The 23,177-nt window shown below is 41.8% G+C and overlaps 2 protein-coding genes and 1 long non-coding RNA gene across 3 annotated transcripts in view; all 3 read right to left on the reverse strand.

Annotated features, from left to right (window-relative positions):
• Positions 1–348: 348 nt before the first annotated feature.
• LOC311060874 lies at positions 349–4,857 on the reverse strand. Its single transcript, XR_014602335.1, has 2 exons — positions 3,852–4,857; positions 349–3,811 (listed from the first exon to the last, which is right to left on the reverse strand). It is a non-coding gene; the product is annotated as an uncharacterized lncRNA (long non-coding RNA).
• A 49-nt stretch (positions 4,858–4,906) lies between these two features.
• LOC311060872 (glycerol-3-phosphate acyltransferase 1, mitochondrial-like) lies at positions 4,907–22,658 on the reverse strand. Its single transcript, XM_084079236.1, has 10 exons — positions 22,440–22,658; positions 21,144–21,425; positions 13,313–13,383; positions 11,414–11,681; positions 10,231–10,385; positions 9,457–9,534; positions 8,222–8,359; positions 7,147–7,336; positions 6,680–6,738; positions 4,907–5,735 (listed from the first exon to the last, which is right to left on the reverse strand). The coding sequence occupies exons 1-10, from the start codon at positions 22,522–22,524 to the stop codon at positions 5,619–5,621; spliced, it is 1,443 nt and encodes a 480-aa protein (XP_083935362.1). The 5' UTR covers positions 22,525–22,658; the 3' UTR covers positions 4,907–5,618.
• The window catches only part of LOC311060871 (GH3 domain-containing protein-like), a 57,549-nt gene continuing 48,321 nt past the window's right edge, over positions 13,950–23,177 (reverse strand). Inside the window, exon 12 of the mRNA XM_084079235.1 lies at positions 13,950–14,320. The gene's annotated coding sequence lies outside the window, so the exon portion shown is untranslated. The remainder of the gene's footprint in view (positions 14,321–23,177) is intronic.

Genomic DNA, 23,177 nt, shown 5'->3' on the forward strand with positions numbered 1-23,177 from the left:
AATGTCATTGACCTTTTGACTGTTAAGTAGCTTTTTTTAATAGGGATCCCTGGCTAATAAGCCAAATATATATAATATACATTATAATTGTCCTCTATAACTAAAATGTAAAATGAAAAACACCGTTTATTTATTTTAGAAATAGTTAATCTTTCACTCAATAGGAGCAATGCCTGTCGCAAGTTGATGTCATTTGTCCATGTGTGGTGTAGCCTATGGAATTTATGAAGAAAAAAAAACGTAATACTTCCCTCTTGAGTAAAAGGTGAACCGTTTCTAAAATAAATAAAATATTTAAGTTATGACAGCAGCAATCATCTCCTCCAAAATAAAGACAGACCACAGGCACCATTGTTAATCTAACATTAATTTATTTAAAAACAAAACCTAAAGATGTCAACTGTGCTTGGACATTGGTTTTGCTAGGGGAAGCGCGAACAGAAACAAAACCATTGACATTTGTTCTTTTTTTCCCCAGTAGCTGGTGATTCGACCATAATGGTAAACTCAATTGCTCTGGTTCTAGCTCCTTAAATTACTTTACAGTGAGGGATTATTTTTTTATTTATTGGCCACGCTATGTGGGCCTTGTTAACATGCACACAACATAACAAAAGAGAAGAAAAAAAATACACACACAAGAAACACTACAGTGCATTAAAAAGGCATCCTGCACCTACGGGCGCAGAGATTTTCTTATGCTACAAATCGTGGTGGTTATTTTGCATCAGTTTGGATAGTTACTCTTAAAATGGTTAAGTAGCGACAAATTTAAACCACCTTTCAGAATTGATCAGAAGAAAAAAGAAACACGATTATTGTGCACATTGAGTAATCTAAACCATCACATTGACCATTCGGGGGGGACAGGGGGGGAGAGAGATACATTCAAGAGCAAAGCTGACTTTGCTTCCCACATATCTATCATTCTGCTCAAAAAGAAAGTATTCACACACTAGACTGTAAGATACATTTCTCAGGTTAAGTCAAGAGTTCACATTGAAGTGCAGATGAGATTAAAGGCGGCCAGCAGATACTGTATAACTACAGTACAGTATTGTGGATGTTATGTATTGGTAGAGGAGTCCCTCAGGGGTGCACTTTGGGGTCCTTTGCATTTCTGGGTTCAGTATTGCTTTACAGCGCTAGGCGCTCACAAGGAGCTTCAATAATGCCAAAATAATCAACTGACAACTGATCGAAGTCAAGTAATTGTGATTTAATATTGTGCCCACTTATTTTTTTTTTCCCATTTTAAAAAACATACTTGTCCATTCAACAACATACAGTACCTTTGATGTCATTTTCTGATCCACAACATGACTTACTGGTAACACATATTTAACACCACACGGCACATTTCATATTCTGTGCTAATTTAGATTAAAATGTAGATAATATTATGTAACATTTGAAATCTACCTATTTTTTATTGATTTTATATTCTTTTTTATATTTTTTTAGTCTTTTAGTCTTTCATGAAGATGTATTTCACATAAATATCCCCATCTAAATTTTTCAGGAAGACTGCATTATCCTAGGCAGGCTTGCAATATTCACAAAGCTATATGAAGGCATTTACATTAATTTAAATACGTTATTTCTAGCCTTCGCAAGCCATGGTAATCACATTAAATAAAAATCATGTGTGTGCAATTATGTGTGATTTAACCTTGTAGTCAAGGACTACAAGCGACTATTTTAGTACATCCATTTTGGAGACTAATTATTTTTTTCATGTAATGTAAGGTTTGTGTTACCCAACCTTTCCTTATGAAGATAGTTCAATATACTTCCACTGACCTTTATACCAATACCCAAACACACTCCTTTCTTTGCTTATCAGCTGTGGGCACATGGAATTGAGTTACATGTAATATTGCGAGCCCAGCGTAAAGTTGTATCCTATTTGATTGTGAACTTAATTCAATAAGCAAGTGCATGACTTGCATTGTTACAATGAGGTGGCTGTACTCAGGTAAAAAAAAGGTTTTACAATTAGGCAGAAATAAAGACACACTTCCAAGAGGTATTCTAACAGGAACTAAATGCTGAATGTCATTGTAACAGGAGGCTGTTATAAAATCCAAACAAAGTGGAAAATATTAGCGTTACATGTGCTGCACAGATACTGTGCAGTCTGGGTTTTCTAGCAACATTTCATATTGGAAAAACATTCTTCACTTGTCCGTATGGAGTTCAGGGGCATTTGCCCTGATTTCACCAGTTCAAAAGGTTAAAAAATAAAATAAAATAACAAAATATAACATTTGTCTCAAAATATTGAGACAAATGACCTCAGTAAAAGGGTTGTTTTACTGTATATTTGAAGGTGGTATTGTTTCTGGTTGGTGTTGTTTGTCTTTTAAATCCAGCTCTAACCAAAAATGAAAATGTTCCATCAAAAGTGAAATGTTGCTTTAGCAGGAAACATGAGGACAGACAGAACAAGCTGTCTGTTAACCACTTAACCACTTAATCCCCATATGGTTGACCGGAGTCCCTCAGGGCTATATGCTAGTGTCTTTTCAGTTCTGTTATCATGGGGAAAGCTTTCGCTGACGAGTTGTGAGCTTGCCGATCTGCTATTTTCAGCCAAAGCTTCCCCCACAAATACGGATGCTGGGGTTTTAAGTGGTTAAGCCCTATATACGTCGTCATACAATGAGTTGCGAAAACAGCGACCTACAAGCTCACGCCGCATCACATCGCCGTGAAGCAGTTTTATAACGACATGCCCAAAATAGGGACACCAAGGTTAAAGTGGTTAAGGGCTACAGTACCATCTGACTAGCAGAATGTGTACCGCTGTTCAGTTTGCATATAAAATAAGGTAAACAAAAGGAGGAAAAATGTCTTTCGTTTCTACTCAACTAACCAGTTTGTTCACAAGGTTTTTAGACAAGACGCTACGACTGTAAGTCACGGCCTTGCTCTTCCAAAAATAATAAACTCCAGGAGACACTGTCTCTGCATGTTTAGCAAATAAAATGGAATACTCAGTAGATATGTATCATGTACAGTTACAGTACAGTAGCATAGAATCCAGTTCATGTCTTAATGCCCAACTACAAGAATGACAACTTCCAAGTTTTCCTTTAGCAGTGCAAATGGAGGCTATTTGAAGTTGTGCTCTAAAAAAATATTATACAGTGTCTTGAGAAAATATGCAACTGTCTGCTGCTGCTAATCCCAAAGCCAACCCATTCCCCAGCGATGCAGAACACAAGAATTACTACTCTACATCTGTATGTCCGACATATCGTTGCTGTCAGGCAGGAACCTCTAATCTCCATATTTTAACGGCCTACTTGATCCTACTACAGCGTCACGCAAAAATAAAACAAAGCGTGGCACGAAGCGACGCGTTTTGAGCTTGTCGATCTGCTACTTTAGCTATTTTTGAATTTGAATTCTGAAAAGTAAACAATTTTGAACATAATGAGGTTTCCACCCAACAGAGACGTTATACAGTCTTGGGAAAATATGCAACGGTCTTGCCGCTAATCCCAAAACCAACCCATTCCCCAACGACGACGCAGAACACAAGAATAGGCTCTACGCACAGCAGCCATATTGTAAATAAATTGGGCCTATTCCTTACTTCCTTCACAGGTGTTACCAATGATACTAATGAAGGCTCTGTTCCACATTCTGGTCAGGGACAGGGTGCTGATACTGTTCATGTTGGCTCACTGGAAACACTCTGCTACACCAGAGGCTCTCAACTTGGGGGACCCTCATGGTTCCTCGAGGGGGTTCCAAATGGCCCCTTACGGATGTGTAACTCTGAGAGTGTACAAATGGACCCCTAAGTTATGGGGGTCCTTGAAATTAAAACATTTGAGAACCACTGTGCTTCATTAGTATCATTGGTAACACCTGTGAAGGAAGTAAGGAAGAGGCCTAATGTGGCTGCTGTGCATAGAGCCTACATTATGCTCTGATGATAGACGTAATCTGCTCTGTAACATTCATAGATAGAGAGAGATGTTAGGAATCCACCTAGGTCAAATATTGTCTCCTTTCCAAACCCATGACAAATATATATATATTTATATATAGAACAAAAAATAAATGCATGAGTACATACACTTGGATGCTAGTGGCTCAGGCGAGAAGACTATTTTTTTGCATCACTGAAATGGCTAGTCACTAAATGTTTGTAGATGCATACAGTAAATGCAATGAAAATATTTCGGTAAGTGGGTCTTGGGATTGGGAAACAGATTTTTTTGCTGAGTTGAATCGAATCGCTCAGCATTCTGCGATTCTTATTCAATTATTCAATTTATAATACTATAACACTGAGTTGCAGGTGTTAAAAATCATGTACTTTTGAAAGACTGCCATCTTCTAAGAGGCATGTCTTCACATAATTGTTAGGTTCCCCCCCCCTCCTCAAAATGTAAGCTTCAACTCTCTGTAATACTGGGCTGCTGAAGAATCTGACATTGAAAATACAGTACAGTAGGTAAAGTTAACCTAAAAAAAAAAGTCATTGTTGATGGTCAATGCTACCCACCATCTATGGAGGAGAAATTCTTTTTTTTTGCTTGCGTACAACCAATAGCTGTCGACTTTGTGTGATGTTCATCCACTAGATGACTGGAGTGAATCCAGTGTTGTATTCCTGATCCTAAAACTTCAAATACCACTCCAATTTCACCAGTAGAGGAAGGACACAGAAAGAGGACAATGACTAACTGTATAGGTATCCTTATACATTCTGTTGAGAGCCCGACCGATGCCAGTTGTTTTGGGTCCGATGCAGATCCACATTTCGTTAAGTCCTAGAGACCAATGGTTACCAAGAGTTAAATGGTCTCCTCTTAACTCTGACAGTATACAAATGGAACCAAATGGACCCGTTAGGGTCCATTTGGTTCCATTTGTATACTGTCAGAGTTACAGACTTGTACGGGTTAAGTTAGAACCCCCTAAAAGAACCCAGAGAGTCCCTAGAATCCACTTTGAGAACCACTGTCCTAGACCACCGATTACCAATGTTTTGACTGATATATAAGTAAATAAATATATATATTAATTGTATTTAACCACTTAAGCCCTTTAAAACAAAAAAAAGAAATAGCCTACGAGCTTGCAACATATCGCAACGCAATGTGCTGTGAGTTTGTAGATATGGGTATTTAAAAACAAATAATAATAAATTAGGTATGGCCTACAATGGGGACAACAGGTTGAAAGTAGTTATAAATCTGGACACGTTGGCTGCATAATTGCCGTTATAAATGTCGTCAAAAAAAAGTCTAATATACATCAGCCAAACTTATATATCGGCCGGGCTCTAGTTATGTTCTATCTCCGTCTTCTCGTCGAAGAAAAGTTTACACAATTAATTTTTTTTTTCAACTAGCTGCACAGTTCTAAGACAGGGCGACAAGGAAAAACCTTAATGGAACGTACAGTAACAGGGAAGACTTCAAGTCATCTGGCTAACAGACAACAGTTAGCGGATTTTTTGCGTGAAGGCACTTCCTGGTAAAGCTTTCCACAGAGTAGCACCTGGGAGGGGTTTAGAAGTAGCCGGTAGAAGCCCTTGATTGGAAGGAGCATGGGTTGTGGGCGGGGCTGTGGGCGGGGCCAGGGAGGCGCGGTCACAGCAGGGTGAAACCGAGGATGTAGTGCAGAAGCTTGTTCCGGTTCGCCTGAGGTAGGAAGGTACTGCTCAGCTCCACGGTCGTCACGCGGTTCTCTCGCCTTTCTTTTAGGACCTACGGGCGTGCAAAGGCAGGGTTGTTATAGTTAACTAAAAGACTAAAAAGGGAATATCGCTATAGCTGAAACTAAAATAAAAAAACAGATATTTAAAAAAATAAAACCTCTAAGTAAAAAATGCAAAACGAATGAAAACTAAAACGAAATAGAATTGCATGTAAAATCATCTTTGTTTTGTTTTTCCATAATTATACCTTTCCTCATAATGGCAGAAAAACTAAAACTAAAACTAAATAAAAACTAAACTAAAACCAAAATAAACACATTGGAAACTAAAACTCTGAAACGTCTTCAAGTTTGCTCAATGAATCAACCAAATACTGTACAATCAGAAAGTATTGCAAAATGGAAATACTCAAGTAAAGTAAACCTAAACTCAAAACTGTACAGCACTTGAGTATTTACTTTCCCACCACTGGAAGGCGCAAATGGGTACACTATAGCTACAGCGGGCACAGATGTAGAACACATACTGCATTACGGCATGGTGTGCCAACTGTTCAGCAGCAGACATGGCAGCTCTCCTGAGAGTCATAAACACTGTCCAGGAAATAATTGGACTCTTCCTGCCCTCGCTGGAGGAGGCGTACATATCACGCTGGCTGCCTCCACAGGGCCAGAAACATTCTGAAGGATGTAGCTCACGCCTGTCATCATCTCTTTACTCTGCTGCCATGTGGAAGGCAACTACAGGGCCTTAATAGACCCCCAGAGAAATCACTGAACAGAACACAACAACACTGTGGCCCCTACGAACAGCACCCCCCAGCATCCTCATAACACTAAAGGACTGACATCTCGAATAGTATTCCCAATAACATCTGTAATTATCTATGAAAAAATGTTATTAGGTGCCATAGCATTTGGTACGATATACCAATATATTTTCATAAGGTTAATCATTTCACCTAATAGCCGTGGCCTCAACAAGTTCTCTTACCCCCAACTCTTTGAAAGTCCTCACTGTGTTCTTGACAAGGTAATGGGTTGCACTTTCACCTGAAATAACACAAATTTAATTAGGAATCACCGGGGAGCAATCACCAGTGTGATCAAGTCTTTTTTCAGCATGACAACGTAAAAACAACAACTCTAAATTGGATTAGTGGATTCCATTATTTTATTCTTAAAGTAGTGGACGATACAGAAAATTGGACGATTATGTGTGTGTAAATAGCTGATGGCTGTTTTTTCCCCCTTCATATACCTTATTTGACTCCAAACACATTACCCCCAAATAAACATGGTGGACATAAGAATTTGGCTTGAGGCTCAAGGCTAGCCTGGTTCCAGACCATAGACCCCGCCCACTCTCTGAGTGAACTGCATGCCCGCAGCTTCAGTATGATAATCAGGCTAGCTCAAGGCCCGAGTGTCCAGTATGCTGTAGTATGCGTGTAGTCGTACCGTATCCGGCGATGCCCCTCTCCGTTCGGGTCAGCAGGTATCTGAAGAGCTGCTGGGTGTACTCGGCCTCGGCCATGGGCTGACTGAGGCTGTGGACAAAGATGGCCGCCCCGCTGTAGGCCTCCAGCACCGGGCTGAGCAGCCGCTGCAGGAAGACAAAGAACTCCTGGGGCTCCGAAGACGTGCTCACCTAGTGGACGAAGACAGAAAGGCAGAAAGCCAATAAATGAAGATTGACCTGAGCTGCTTTGTCTGGAAATTAACAAAGTTTTTGTGTTTGATATTTGATGGGATATCTAGGGCTGTCACGATTACAAATTTTAGTTGTTGATTAATTGTCACAGAAATAATTGCGATTAACAGTTAATCGTGTTTTTGCCATTGAACATTGGAACATAATGAATAAAATTTAAATTTGTTTGGTTTTTAGACTTCTGAATAAAAAATTGCACAGGGCGGGTACGACAAATAACTTAAATATACAAAGACATTACTGACACATTTAATAATTTTATACAAGTAAGACGCGCGAACGCTGGAAGCGAACGCAGCTCGAAAATAACAATAAGAAGAATAGAAAAGAATGAGCAATTACTTGCCATCCGGCCTGAAATATGCACAAATGACATGGAATTCTTAGATATCCCAATAGATGAACTCGTGTAGATGCTTGTAGATGTGTTATTTTTGACTGTCGCTGCTATATTTTTCTCAGAGGAGTGTAATTAGTCACCCAAGGGCACAGGCGAATTTCAGCCACACTAGTGCATGCAGGCAATGAGAGCGTGACTCACATGGGGGCAGCCAATGAGAGAGTGAGTGACATGGGGGCGCGGCTGCACACATACTGCACACAGACACACAAGCCGAGCCGAGTGTCATAGTATGCTCCACATGGTCGGAGGCGCGGCTTTGCCGCGCCTCCTTCCGCGCCTCCTTCCGCGTTCGCAACAAGCTTACAACATGTGTTGTAAGTTGTACCCATTTTCATAGTACCCGTCTGTCTGTCTGTCTGTGTCCCTTTTATATGCCCATATATGGAGATCCCTGTATACTGTATGTCCATGATTACTACCTTCAGGTAACGATCCCTCTGCTCCTCCCCAAAGTCACTGTCCTCGTCCTCCTCGTCGCTCCTCCAGGACAGCGGCTCCGGAAACTTCTTGGGCCAGGGCTCATCTGTGGGGCTGGGGCTCAGCTCCTCCTGGTCCTCCTTACACACACACACACACACATTATGATGAGAAATACTTATGAGGCCGATCCTACAAATGCCTTCTAAACTACATTTTTCAAACACTTTCAAGATTTTTTTTCAAAAAATGTTCAAAAATAGCAGATGTACAAGCTCGCAGCGTGGCACAAAGTGACGCGCTGTGAGCTTGTATATCTGCTATTTTTGAATAGCCCAACACAAAAATCTAAAATGACACGGAATGCTTTCCTGGTTTTTAATGGGTTAAACTCTTATAAGTGATATTTTACCAGGCCTTTGGCTGAAACGCATTAGCAGAAATCATTAGCATAATGAAGAATGACAACACTTATATAGTCGTCTTTTTAATATGAGTGTTGCCTTTAGGCCAAGCAGCACCCAGCAGAATTCTGGGAAGCGAACTCTTAAAAGTGATATTTTACTTTGGTTTGAACCTTATCTCTTAACCCGGGAGCATAAATGTCATGTCATATTATATGAGTTGATATTAATCCTTTAACAATTATACTGTCGGTATCACATACAGAATGTATCAAGCAGGGAGCAGCGTAGGTCTTAACTATGTAACTATAACTCGATTATTTTCTTAGTATTAACGTTTTTGATTAATTGAATAACCAAGAAGTGACTTTTTTTTTATTATTATATGATATATACTTTTTCCTATATATAAAGGAATCAAAATGTCAAATTGATTTGTATAATCGACTGAATCAATTAGTCTGATTAAAAACTTAGCGCTGTTTTACAATTTTCAATTAAATTCAATTCAAAGGGCTTTATTTGCATGAGAAAACATACGTTTACATTGCCAAAGCAAAAAGCACAATACAACAATACACTTGGTTTTGAAAAAATGAGTGGTTTTACACTTGGTGGTGTTGTGCACAAATGGCTGATCTACAAACTCACGTTGGATCACAATGTAACGTGTTGTGAGCTTGTAGATCTGCTATTTTCAGTATTCAAAATCGATTATTCTATTTAAATCTATTAGTTTGATTAACTGTTGCACCCCTAGAGGAGAGACCTTCACTCATCATCAAAGAGGAACCGAGTGCTGTCCACTATTATATATACTATGACCAACTGACCTCTGCCACATAGAGGACTCCATACTGGATGAGCCGGGTCACAGTGTCATGGAACACCTGGTAGATGGTTTGACAGGGCTGTGGGGTGGAGGAGAGGAGAACACAACAACACATGATGGAACCAGCTGTTTGCTGTGTGAGAGCTGGATTTACTTTGCAGTCTTGCAAAGACGCTGAAAACTACTCCAGCGGTTCCCAAACGGTGGCACACTGAGGGGCGTCCAGGTGGACCTTGGGATTTATTCCGACAAACTATCATTGCAATATACAACTATACAAAAAGTGAATACATTTTATACCTCGGCTATTCAAAAATAGGGTTTGCATAGCATTGCATTCTCCTGTGTTCTATAACACAAATCTTCTCTTGTGAGGGTTGTTCAGATGAGGGTCAGCATCAGCGGCCAAATGCATATCAATACCTGCTACAAACTATTCTAAATATTAAAAGTATCAAACATTGGCCAAATTGTCAAAATAATATAAGACAGAGGCAATTTTTTTGAAAATAGCTGATGTATAGGCACACTTGTATAGGCTTGTAGATAGGCTATTTTCACAATATTTATCTGAGGAACCGAGTCAAACTAAATGCAATGCCTCAACTCATATATGATGGGGGTCGCGGCCTGAAAAGGTTGAGAACCACTGAATTAGGGGGTCCTTGACATGAAGATGTTTGAGAAGTTTCGGGGCTTGTTTCGGGGGACTCTGAGGATCCGGAGGGAGCGCATGGTTAAGGAAGGCGGAGGCAGTGTGGTGGGCGGGACTTACCGGGGCCACGGCCACCTCGTTAGTGAGGAAGTGGGAAAGGCTGGCCGCCTTGCGGATCAGCCTCTCCTGGCTGAGGAGGAGGCTGCAGGGATCGCCATGCTGCTCAGGCCCCGCCTCCGCCAACAGCTCTCGCTGCAACGCCAGGACACAGCAGGCTGCGTGGGGGAGGAAACAGGAACTACTTTAACAGAACAATCTAAACCTGAAGACGTTGATCTTCAAATTGGCTCTATGCACAGCAGCCATATTGTGAAGACATGCACAGGTGTTGCCAATGATACTAATGAAGGATCTGTTCCATTCTGGTCAAACAGAGTCAGGGTGCTGATGTTGTGCATGTTGGTTCACTGGAAACACTCTGCTACACCAGTGGGACTAAAATGTGTGTCCAGGGACCTCATGGTTCCTTAAGGGGTTTCCAAATGGCCCGTTATGGGTGTGTTACGGGTCCATTTGGTTCCATTTGTACACTCTCAGAGTTATGGGGTCGTGGGTGCTACACTAAATGGAACAGAGCCTTCATTAGTATCATTGGTAACACCTGTGAAGGAAGTGAAAATATGGCTGCTGTGCATAGAGCCTATTAACTTGAGTCTTTTTAACTTGAGCGTGCATTCCATCTCTGAGACGTACATTAGTACTGGGAAATATAACATAGTCTCCAATATCAAAGGTTTCATGACATTCAGATTTACAAAACATTAAAAGTCTTTATCATGGTCAGGCCATGGCAGGTTTTTTTCTCTCTGTGTTCTGAGGCCTTTTCAGCTACAATAAAAAAAATCTATTGGCAAATAGTATTTTTTTTTTCGCTGTTGAGGGATTTTGCCTGTCAATCATCGCCTCTGCTCTGCCCCCCCAAAGGAGAAGGATTGGGGAGGAGAGGGGGCGGGATTAATGGACTGTGAAATCAAAGTCCAGGGGCCAATCCCTAATTATTCAGAAAACCCCAGACCTGGGTGCAATTGAGGTCATAAAACAAAACAAAAGAACGGGAAAACAAATTAAAATGAATGTGATGAAACCTTTAAAGCTATATTTTTTATCAATGACATATTCAAATGTTCTTATTATATATTTAGTGCCCAATCTGGGCTATTAAAATGCTCATGCAGTGAGCGTTAACCCCCTGGACGGATGCGTGTTGATGACAGCACATAGGAGCACGTGGAACTCCACGTACCGATGATAGCGTCAGAGATGAAGACGTGGAAGAGGCCGTTGCTGTAGAAGTTGAGCTCGAAGAGCGCGGGCACCGTGTGGCTCGGCGCCACGGTGAACTCGCCGTTGCGCGTCGCGCTGCTGGTCACGTTGACGCAGTTCCCCAGCAGGTGGAGGGCGTGCATCACCACGTCCTCCGAGTTGCCCGAGAAGCCCAGGTCAAAGTCCCGCGAGAGGATCTCCTCCTTCATGTTGAAGAAGTCCTCCACCAGCTTGGACAGAACCACGCCCTGCACACGCACAGCGGGGGGGTGGAGGTGGGTGTTAAATAAGTGGGTTTACAGCGTACAGGATTATTTGATCATACTCCAATTAAATGGACATGCAAACACCATAGCCACCATAGCCATGATATTCAGATTAAGGACTTCATCGCAGTAATCACACACCTTTTTGGAGGCCAATTAAAGATATTATTGAGGCCAATAAAAATAAATTGGAGGCGATTTTTAGACATTTTGGAGACCAATTAACACATTGACTGCCAGCATTAAAACATTGTTTTTCATCCCCATGCCAGCGTTTTTTACCTTATATTGACGATCCACGGAAACCCACGGGAGCTGCGGTGTGTACACAGATGTAAACAATGGGTGTCTGGGGGGTGGGGCTACATGTGTTTTCCCACAACTGATTGATAACATAGGAGTGGACGGAAGTGTCATTTTTTGGGATGACGTCACATCCGTCCATTCCTTCTCTCAGAGTCAAGGGATCATTCCTAAGTTGTGTTAGAGCGCCCTCTTGTGGAATTCTTTTTTTTAAAGATTTTATTTGAAAGGACGTTTTAAAACTTCCTTGGCAGACAATGTGTTAAAGACATGTTGGAGGCCAACTAAAGAAAAACAGAGCTCAGACACGGATCTATGTTCTGATATCCTTTTAGCAGGGGGATCATATCATTAACATACAGCATGTAAAAAATGTGTCTGAATCTGACCCAGACCTGATATGACATGATGACGACTTGTGTCAACATTATGCAACCCTCTCTACTCAGTCAAGGTTAATGTAAATGTGCAAAAATACATCAAGGACATGAGGAACAATTCAATACATGGGTTGTTCTAGTTTTCTTGAGTGTCTATATTTAGATGTGTTTTAGGTCAAAACTAGGCCTTTTTACTGTTGTTTTTTCTCTTCCGTTTGTACCCTTACAGTAATGTTTACATGTGCTCTTTTTGTGTAATGTTGCTTGTATTTTGCTTCTGTATGGGGACTACGGAATGGAAATGAGCATTCTTGCCTAAATCTGGTGTATTTACACGGCATTGTAAGTGTGGCGTTCATTAATATGCGCAGTCCCTTCCAAATAAACGTAAAAATAAAGTAGGTGCTGGCCTTGTCTTATAGGCTCTATGCACAGCAGCCATATTGGAAAGAAATTGGGCGTCTTCCTTACTTCCTTCACAGGTGTTACCAATGATACTAATGAAGGCTCTTCCGGGTCCATTTGGTTCCATTTGTACACTCTCAAGAGTTATGAGGGTCCTTGAAATCGAAACGTTAGAGAACCACTGTGCTGCACTAAATGGACCAGAGCCTTCATTAGTATCATTGGTAACACCTGTGAAAAGTGTAGAGCCTATTCCAAGCAATGGGACATTTCAGTAATTGTGTTGCGCTGTCAGGCACTTGCAGCACTGTGCCTCTAGAGGGCAGCGGCACAACACTGTTGTACGCAGACAGCAGCGGTGTGCAGTAGGTGCAGAGAGAGAGAGAGATAGAGTTCAGTGGAAGGGTGGGGGGGATGGAGGAACACGAGAGAGGGCGATGAGTTTGGGACTGATGAAGGCTGTGTGGTGGGAGATGAAGGAGAGGAGAGGAGAAGATATAAGAGGCCCTCGGGTGCCAGGCTTACCGGTCGGTGTCTGTATAGCAGAAGACAGGCCACGATGTGGGTGGACATGATCGCCGATGACTTGTTAGCCGCTGTGAGGGAGGGGGACAGGAAGGGGACACACTGAATGACCCGCTATGGTCAATGACACATACTGTAAATTAAAAAAAGAAATGGACCCCTCAGCAATGGATCTCAAGGGTACATTTTTTTGACACACTAAGATTAACCCATTCAATCCGGGAAACGCATCTACAAATGTCTTCTAAATCAGTAAAAAAAAAGTGCTGCCGGAAAACCGTATGTTGCTATAATATCAGTGGTTCTCAAACTTTTTCATATCAAGGTCGCGGACCCCCATCTCAAAATATTTTGTTACAAATGGTCGCTTGAAAAATGTATATATTCAAAGATTTGCACACATTTTCATGAAAAGAAAAAAAAAGCAGATCTACAAGCTCATAGCGCGGCACTCGGTGCCACGCTATGAGCTTGTAGATCTGCTATTTTTGAATAGCCAAAGTATACAATAATGGGCTATAGCTAAAAATCTAAAATGACACAGTATGCGTTCCTGGATTGAATGGGTAAAATTAACAGAAGAGACAAATTGATAAACTGCACACGTCATACGTCTCAAATTAATGAATATTATACTGCGCATTTATCAGAATACATTTGTCAGAAATAATTTAGGGAGTGCAACTGCTGATAACTTGGCCAATGGGCAGCTCTTTCTTGTTCAGCAACATCTCCTGCTTGGCTTAAACCGGTGAACCCTGTGCTCTCCAGCGCCACCACATAACCACTAACGTTCTCACCGAGTCATTCACCTGTAAAGGATCCTGTTCAGGCGTTGTTGTGGGAGGATTTCAGCCAACGGGTGCGTTTATACCAGGAGGTCTGCACCCAAAAAACAAAAAAAAACTGACACACACACTGCCACCATTTTGTGTTCTTTGGGTGCGTCCCGATACCCTCGGCCGTCGTTCACAGTTCCAGCGAACAAGCCAGGTCTCCTACCGACGCCTTTCACGGGGGGGGGGGGGGGGGGGGGGGGGGGGTGGCGCTAGGAAACGGTCTTTCCCAGGAGGAAGTCTGCGTATTCCCTCCGGCGCAGCACGCGGTGCATTTTGAACGTGTTGGGCGACGTGTCGGAGAACGACATCATGCGCTTGCGGAGCTCCTGGAAGGCGCCCTGGGACACCAGCTGCACCCGCATGGGTCCGATGCTGCCTTTGGTACGGAATGACCGGTAGACCGCCGAGTCACGCTGGAGACACTGGTCCAGCTGGAGATGAGGACAGGTGGTGGGCACAGACAGTGAGCGTTTGTTTGGGCTATTTGTGTGTCTTATGTCATCTTTCATTTGGGCAGAAGACTAGGCTAGAATATTAGCCACATGAATCCTAGCATCCGTATTCAAACCGTATTTTATAATAGGTGTAGATATGGGGGGAAAAATAGACAAACATTCAGCAAAAACAGTAGATCTACAAGCCAGTAGCGTATGGTGGGTTCTAACGTGGACCGGGCCAGATTCTTAAACCCCCCTCGCGGGCCGGCGGGGGGGGGGGGGGGCTCGTGCAACGATGGTTTGACGGGGAAACCGGTTTTTAATGGCCACCCATTAACAATCCGGCCGAATGCAAATAAGCCCGATTTGAAAACAAAGGCGAATTTCTGTGGTTGGCTACAACAGAATGGGTGATGGGGTGCTAATGTTGTTATGTTGATTTTTTGTTTTTTTCCCCTGGGGGAGCAGAGTTTTCCAGCCCGGGCCATGGCCCCATTGGCCTCTATGACGATACGCCCTTGCTACAAGCTCACAATGGCCACAGTTACATGGACACTCATGTATTCATTCAGAATGAATTCATTCCGAATGAACTCATTCTGAATAGAGGAATCTGATCCACTCACCTGTTTACATGGGACCTGAATAAAAGTATTCCTCGTTTACACGACCAAAGCATTCATTCAGAATATAACTTTTGACATGCGCAAAGTGGTTCCCGCCTACGCCCGGGCATGGACCAGGGGCCACTACCCGGAGCAGAGCTTCCCCTGGTGGGCATGGGAGGAGGCAATAGCCCCCTTGTGCCTCCGCGGCGGAGGTCTATCGGTCGTAGGCAGGCCGGTAAGCAACGCACCGACTCCTGGCCAGGCAGCGTTGTATGCGGTGCAAGCCTGTGTTCCTTTGTCATCGCCGTTTTAATGCAAAAGTAGCAGATCTACAAGTTCAGACCAGTTTCTTTTTTTGTATTGGTACCAGACACGGTAAAACGTAGGCTAGCCTATAGTATTTGTCACATTTCTCATGTAGGTACCGTACGATGATGTCATCGCGCATTCGCACATGGTCGTTATAATAATAAATGGAGAGAGAGAGAGAGAGAGAGAGAGAGAGAGAGAGAGAGAGAGAGAGAGAGAGAGAGAGAGCGAGCGAGCGCAACACTACAGTCTATGATCAATGCGTTTCTGCGTTTACGTGTGGATAGGGATTTTAAAAAAAAAACTTTGTCATGTGGCCAGGGATTCTTTTTAAAAACTGAGGACTAAAATACCTGTTTAGAAAAAGATCCATATATAAGTGTAGCCTAGGCCAGCAATCCTCGGAGCGTCCGTTCTCCTGGACAAGTCTGGGCTTAACCATTACAGGCTTATTAAATGACGCTATTAGAATCATTAATTTTATCCCGCAGGAGCGAGCGCTTCTCAGCACCAACCGTGGCTGAATTAGAGATTTGATAGGTCATTTTTGGACAATTCTGACAGCCCTACTAAGCACAGACATGCGCAAAGGAATGCATGTATTCCAAACGGACAGGAGCGTTTGGAATAAAGTGTTTACATGGTCAATTCCGATTGATTTAACCCGATTCAAACGGTCTATACCACCCCTCCTATTCCGAATGAAAATGCATTCGGGTCAGACTGGAATGGAATATTCTATTCCAATTGGGGTGTTTACATGAGCAAATCTATTCGGAATGAATTCATCCATTCATCCATTCCGAATAGAAGTGTATTCATTCCGAATACAACTGTCCATGTAACTGTGGCCAATGTGTCACATGCTGAGAGCTTGTCGATTGGCTATTTGCTGTACAACAAAGTGTATAGGGTTTAAGAGGATAAAGAGGATTAGAAACATTTATTTTTCAGCAGAAGTCTTTAAACCACATCAGACAACCAAACATCATTTAACAAGGAAAAGGGCATCTTAAAGTTTTACCTTGTAGCGTTGCTCCTCTGACAGATTCCTCACTCCTTTCAGCTCCAGAAACACCTGGTAATGAGGATCAGAGCCTCCTATTGAATCACCTGCAACATCAGAGGAAAATTTGGTATATTATGAAGGTGCATAATCGTCCACTTACTGTACACCAATCTATGTTCTCTGTGCAGAATTCAGTATATTCAGTAGACTATATACGTTATTCTGTATAGATGAATATGTCTACAACAATAATTGTTGTATATTATTCTCTACCAAGGCATCTAGAAAGGTCTTTATAACAGAGGTATTCAAACTTTATCCCTATGTATGAATCCCCTTCCCCTCCAATAAATATTTATTAGAAACAAATCTCTCAACATGCAAACTACTGCAGTCTATACAGTAGGAAGCTGATAGTTAACAGAATAAAAATAGGTCAATGTTACTAAAATATTAAAGAAAATTAAAAAAATAAGGCAATTCTCTATTTGGAAATGATATGTAAAATATTCTTTATTTTTCCCAACCTACTCAATTTCCACCAGAGCCCCTCCTGCAATTCCTTTGTGCCCCACTAGGTGGGGTGCACTTATAAAGACAAGCCGAATTTTGTATTATAATATACATATCTTGAGAAAACAGAATAACCTACAGTAACATTATGTATTTTGTATTTCCTTGCTTGTATATTATCTTATTTTATTTCTATCCTCAGAATACAAGACTTTCAACGCCTGCAATGTTGCTACTGCTGTATTGTATTGTGCATTATGACAATAAAACATACATTTCTTTCACATGTGAATGTAATCAGTATAATAACAGTATGATAAGGTTGGGAAGGAATATCACTTCAAACACTAGCCATGCTTTGTATGGAGAATATAGGTTGCTGCCTTCAGGAAGGAGATACAGTGTTCCTACATACAATAAGACAACATTGAGGCTTAATCAGGCGTTTAAGCCAGGAGTAGGCTGAGTGGTGAACATGGCTCTTGTCTTTGTATGTCTTTATGCATGTATTTTGCTTTTGTTTTTTGTGTCATGTCAAATGTGTGTACTGTTATGTGTTGCATACATGGTTGCTGGGTCGCAAGACAAATTTCCGTGTGAACTGACAATAAGTATTATCGTATCGTAAGACTTAGTTCAATTTATAATTACGAACATCATTATTTTCCCTTCAAAATAATCTCCCTGAGGTGATTCCCAAATGCAAAATGTAGAAGTCTTCAACTGATATTTGTCTAACTTCTAACGTGACATTGATGGAGTCATCCAATCTCTTTCAGCTTTGTCTAAGATTTTGAGGAGCAGAAGAAAATCCCACAGGGCGAGATCGGATCGGATTTTTAACAATAGTAACACTTCTTGAACAAACAGCAGTGTGTGAAAAGAGTCTTGTCATGGTGCAGGAGCCAAAGACACATAGTGTGCGGCGGTTTCTCCTAAATATAGGCAAAATATGAAAAAGAGCTCAATTGTTTAAAGGCCAGATTGGCTGATTGGCCACCAGGTCCAGTCCTTACACAGCACCACCTCTGATCCTATTAAAGTCTTGGAACTTTTTAATCAGCTCACCTTTTCAAATACAGAACAACGTCACCTTATGTCCTGCCTTATCTCTATACTGTACCTGTAAGGCACTGAATCCATAGAAGACAGTGGAGGAAAAGTTGGACTCCAGAGTTCCAACACTGCGGTCTTTTAGTGCAAAGAGAAGGTGGAGGTAGAGGGTGTCCTTCTCACTGGGAACCTGAAATAAGACACAAAAAACAAAACAAGATACTGCATGAAACAGACACTACTGATAACAATTCTGAGGAATAATATGTTGACTAATTAATTACTAGCTAATTAAGAATCCAAGACACTCCTCGTATATTTTGTATGCATTTCTCATGACTGTGTTTCTCTGTATATGAAATGCAATATATCAGCAAAGGCGGCTAGCAGGCTAGCATAAATAGACAATAAAACTTGAACTTGACTTTGTCTATATTTTACCATAGCCAATATGGAATGAAAATATATTGATTTCAACACATGTGATGCTGTTTAAAAGCTGTTTGATAGCTTTATTTCCTGACTTTATTCACCTGCAGCTCTATGGAATAATGTGTTCTATTGTGTTAAGATATACAGACAGACGTGTACAGAAGTGTGCAGATATACAGACAGAAGTGTACAGAAGTGCGCACGCACACGCACACACACACACACACACACAATGTTAGTTCTACCTCGAAGGCAGGTGCGGGGGTGGTGTATAGGTTGAGCATGTGTTTGGAGGAGGCTGGGGTGGAGGAGTTGGGTCCGATCGGGATGCCAGCTTCCGACTGGCGAAGTGTGGGCGTATAGAAGAGCTTGGTGGTACGTTGCAGGCTCTCTGTGGCAGGGAACGCTCTCCGCATGGCATCCAGACACACAGCCACCCCCTGGAGGACACACGCACACGCACACACACACACACACACACACACACACACACACACACACACACACACACACAAGTTAAAGGTATAGTTTACAGGAACGTTTTCAAGACTTCGGAAAGTGCTCATTGTTCTATACAGTGGTTCTCAAACCGGGGACCCCCAGGGGTCCTTGCGGGACTTCCAAGCGGTCCCCAGCTAAATGAGGAACTGTTTTAACCACTTATGCACTATTTTTAAAATTGCAAAAATAGCCAATCTATAAGCTCACAACACGTCGCACGTTCGCTATTTTTGTTTGCATATGACATGGATGGAATAGGGTCCGTGGCTTCCTTAATGCATATCAATTTGGGCTTTTGAATATTAATTAAGTTAAGTTTAAAAAAAAATGTCTTTGCCTACAACAAACTGTTATTCTGAAATAGAATCTTTAAATCAAATTTTTCAAATCGATTAAAAAATGTTGCACTTTTTTGACAAAATATCGATCAAAACATCCGTAATTGGTGGTCTAGGACAGTGGTTCCCAAACTGGGGGTCGGGGCCTCCAGGGGGGTTCCCAAATTACTATGGGGGGGTCCCCAGATGATTAGCTTAATGTGCAACATTGTTTTCTCACTCAACAGTAAACAAAGCAACAGTAAATATATACAGGGTTTCTGCACATTTCTAAAGTTACAATTTAAGCACATTTAAGACATTTTTAATACCAAATTGGCAAAATTGTCAAATATTACGTAAGAAAGATGCAGAAAGAAAGATGATCTATAAGCTCACAACGCCTCGCAGTGTGAGGCGCTGTGAGCTTGTAGTTTGACTATTTTCACAATATTTATCTGTGGAACCGAGTCAAATTAAATGTAAATGCCTACTAACTACCTAATTCCAAGTGCTTGTCAGGGTGGGGAGTCCCCAGTTCAAATATGATTGTTTTGGGGGGGGGTCGCGGCCTTAAAAGGTTTGGGAACCCTTGGTCTAGCACTCCCCAAAATTGGGATTGGCATCGGACCCAAAACTCTGGCATCGGCCGGGCTCTAATCTGAAAAGAGCGACACTTTTTGGGGCTTCCGACTCACCTGTAGGAAGAACTCTGTGTTGGTGTCCTTGGTGCTGAGGAGCATGGCACTGGCACCCGACGTCCCGGACGTCATGGCTAGGATGACGGGCTTCCCTGCGATGATCACGTTCTCCTCCCCGGCAGCGATGCGTTGGATCAGCTCCCGGTAGTGTTCGTAAGTGGTGACAGGATGACGCGCCCTGAAGGTGGCGCTGTCTGAAATTATGCCAACATGACAGCACAGCACCGGATGTTGAGATTCTTATCAGCCAAAGTGCAACCTAAGACCCTCTTTTCGTTCAAAAGTTAAACTACTATCTATATTTGATATATTGTAAACCAGTGGTTCTCAATGAGGGGTCCGGTGACCCCCAGGGGGACCTTGAGGGGGTTCCAGGGGGTCCCCAGCTAAATGATTGAGAGCTCCTTAATCTTCACCATTATTACAGGTACATCATTACAAGTTCAAGTAAATACAACTAAATAATGTAAAAGAATAGCTAGCTTGATCAGAGTTTCACTTTTATCTCTACAGTGTGTTTGTTTGATTGATTGATGTACTTTATTTAGTAAGACATGAGAACAGTACATAACAGTACATGGAAGTACAAATTCACATTTACAAAAGAAGAAAGAGAGAGGGGGGGGGGGGGTAGGGGGGTAGCCTAGGTTAGGTTAGGTTAGGACATGGGGTAGTCAAAGACAGAAAAGGTTCTGGACCAATTACAGACCAAATCAAGTCTAACAATAAAAATGTTCTTAGATTGGGGGAAGCAGAGATACAAATCTTTTCAAATGAGGATCCTTGGCCTAATGCATATCAAAATGGGAGTCCTTGAAATTAAAAAGATTGAATCACTGATTAAGTGAAAAAAGTGATTTTAATACAATGTCACTTCCATAATTTCTATTACTATTCTGATTTTTCTCTTATTCTCCACTCCAGTGAATAATGTATTGTTGCTGGTTATGCAGTCAAGCCACACAGTCTACTTTGTTTTCATGTTACATCACAGATGATGAAGGTCAACCTGTGCATACCACTAGCTCTGGTCCCCTGCATTTTTTCACGCAGTGTTGTAGAATATGGCCAACATTTAAGTACATGAATGAAACCTTCAGTTCTCTCTTTACCTTTGATCGAGCAGAAATCATACTGCTCTCCATAACACGTGCGTTCGTGTTTACGCAAGCGCTTCAGCAGGGTCTCCTGCTGAACTTGCTTCACGTTGAGTGTGTCGGCGTCTAGTTTGCCTCTCTGTCGCTTCCCCAGCCAGCCGATCACTTTCCTCGCCAAATACTGACTCAACAGGCTGCCGACGGACCGCTGATTGTCTCCTATGAGATAGTTCCTCCAGAGGAGAGGCATCATCGCAGCCGCGGACAGCACGCCCGCAGCGGCCAGGCGAACAAACCCTGTGTGTTACACAACCACCACCAACCAACCAACACATTGTACATTTAAATGTATAGACTGGGGTAGTTTCTCTGTACGTTTGAATATCCGGTCTAAAGCGGATACGGAAACGGTGTGTGTGCTTGCGCATATAAGCCTATGGAAATGACCGGATACAGTAGGCGGGCTCTAGCCCGGATCTGAGCAGTCAGCGAACAAATAGAAACCAGGCTTTCCACAGGTGCTGCTGCGTGCGGAAAGCATAATGGTGCCATTAAAGGCATTATAACTTATAAGTGATACAAACTTAAAATACATAAATACATTGAAATCAATACAGCATAGCTCCATCTGCCCACCACATAATACATAAATAATACAAAATCACGTGAACAGAACAACATTGCATGATGTGGCTTAGCCATGGATCCAAGACGGTCATCTGTCATGACCGTCATGGATGAACTTCAAAATAGTGTTTTAACTGTCTCCCTTTTTGGTCTGTACATCTACATAAACGTTCAAATTTCAAATATAAAGTGCTTACCCCATGGCCACAAATGTTGCAATTATGTACGGGCCCTCAGACATACCCGTATGTTCCGTATTGTTCGATAAAAAGCATTTTAATCCAATTGGTGGCCATTATTCTCATGGTTATAATGTATCAGAGTGCAATACACCTCTCAACCGATAGGGTCGCGTAGTTGAAAGCATATGGAGAAGATACGGAGAAAATGGCCACCGATCGGATTAAAATGCTTTTTATTTAACAATACGGAAGATACGGGTATTTCTGAGGGCCCGTACATAATTGTAACATCCGTGGCCATAGGGTAAGCACTTTATATTTAGAATCTGAACGTTTATGTAGATGTACGGACCAAAAAGGGAGAAAGTGCAAACACCAGGTTGAAGTTCATCCATGACTGTCATATGGTATATGACAGTCATGTTTCAGGGCTGGTAATGACATGATGATCCTTTTGTAGCAAAACAGGCCAAACATGTGGTGATTAATACTGTCTTTATACCTTGATTGTGTCCAACGATGGCAACAGTGATGGAGAGGACTGCAACGGCCAGCTGCCACGCAACGTGAAGCCACGACGAAGCCATCTGAGACAAGTGAAGGTGTCCACACTGTCCAGTGTCCAGGGATCATGGATTTACGGGCTTACACTGTTTTAAACAATAACTTTATTTGGCCTGCATTGGAGAAACGATCAAAGTTTCTTCACCCCCACTTGCGCAGTTTTGTCTCACTTCCGTGTTTTGTTTTCAGCATGCTTCTCTGATTGGCTAAGAAAACGACGGGCGTTGGTCTGTACGACACACCCCCTTTCAAAAGTCTTGAAAGAAATTAACATATATGATATTAATATAATATTATTTTATACACATGATCCAACCATGTGAACCATGTGAAAACTTCATGTATTTATTTAGACCAATTTATTTGTATTGGATCTTACTGAGATGTGTAACTTGAGACCAAATTTGATGGCCAAAAAAAAATCAATTAAAGGTATTAAGGAGATACAAGCTCTGATCAACTGACTGACTGGACTGACTGATTGGATATTATTAAAGCGTTTGGAAGATACAACTCAATATGAATCGAAACAATATTTTTGCAAAAATCTTGATGCATTCATCAACAGTTTAATATTATTAAACCAATGTGTGCCATATTTCACATATGTGTAACACGCTGAAGGAAACTTTGATACAAACTGTTAATTTGGAATAAATACAGTAATTAATAGTAA

This window comes from Gymnoscopelus microlampas (assembly GCF_963454915.1).
Source record: "Gymnoscopelus microlampas genome assembly, chromosome: 14".
NCBI lineage: Eukaryota > Metazoa > Chordata > Actinopteri > Myctophiformes > Myctophidae > Gymnoscopelus > Gymnoscopelus microlampas.

Bases quoted from the DNA above. Each gene is read 5' to 3' on its own strand.
- LOC311060872 (XM_084079236.1), bottom strand. From the start codon at position 22,524: ATGGCTTCGTCGTGGCTTCACGTTGCGTGGCAGCTGGCCGTTGCAGTC. The intron at 13,384-21,143 runs GTAAAGAGAGAA...CCTCCCTCACAG, and splicing joins TGATTTCTGCTCGATCAAAG to CGGCTAACAAGTCATCGGCG. The intron at 6,739-7,146 runs GTACGACTACAC...GTGTTATTTCAG, and splicing joins GAGGGGCATCGCCGGATACG to GTGAAAGTGCAACCCATTAC.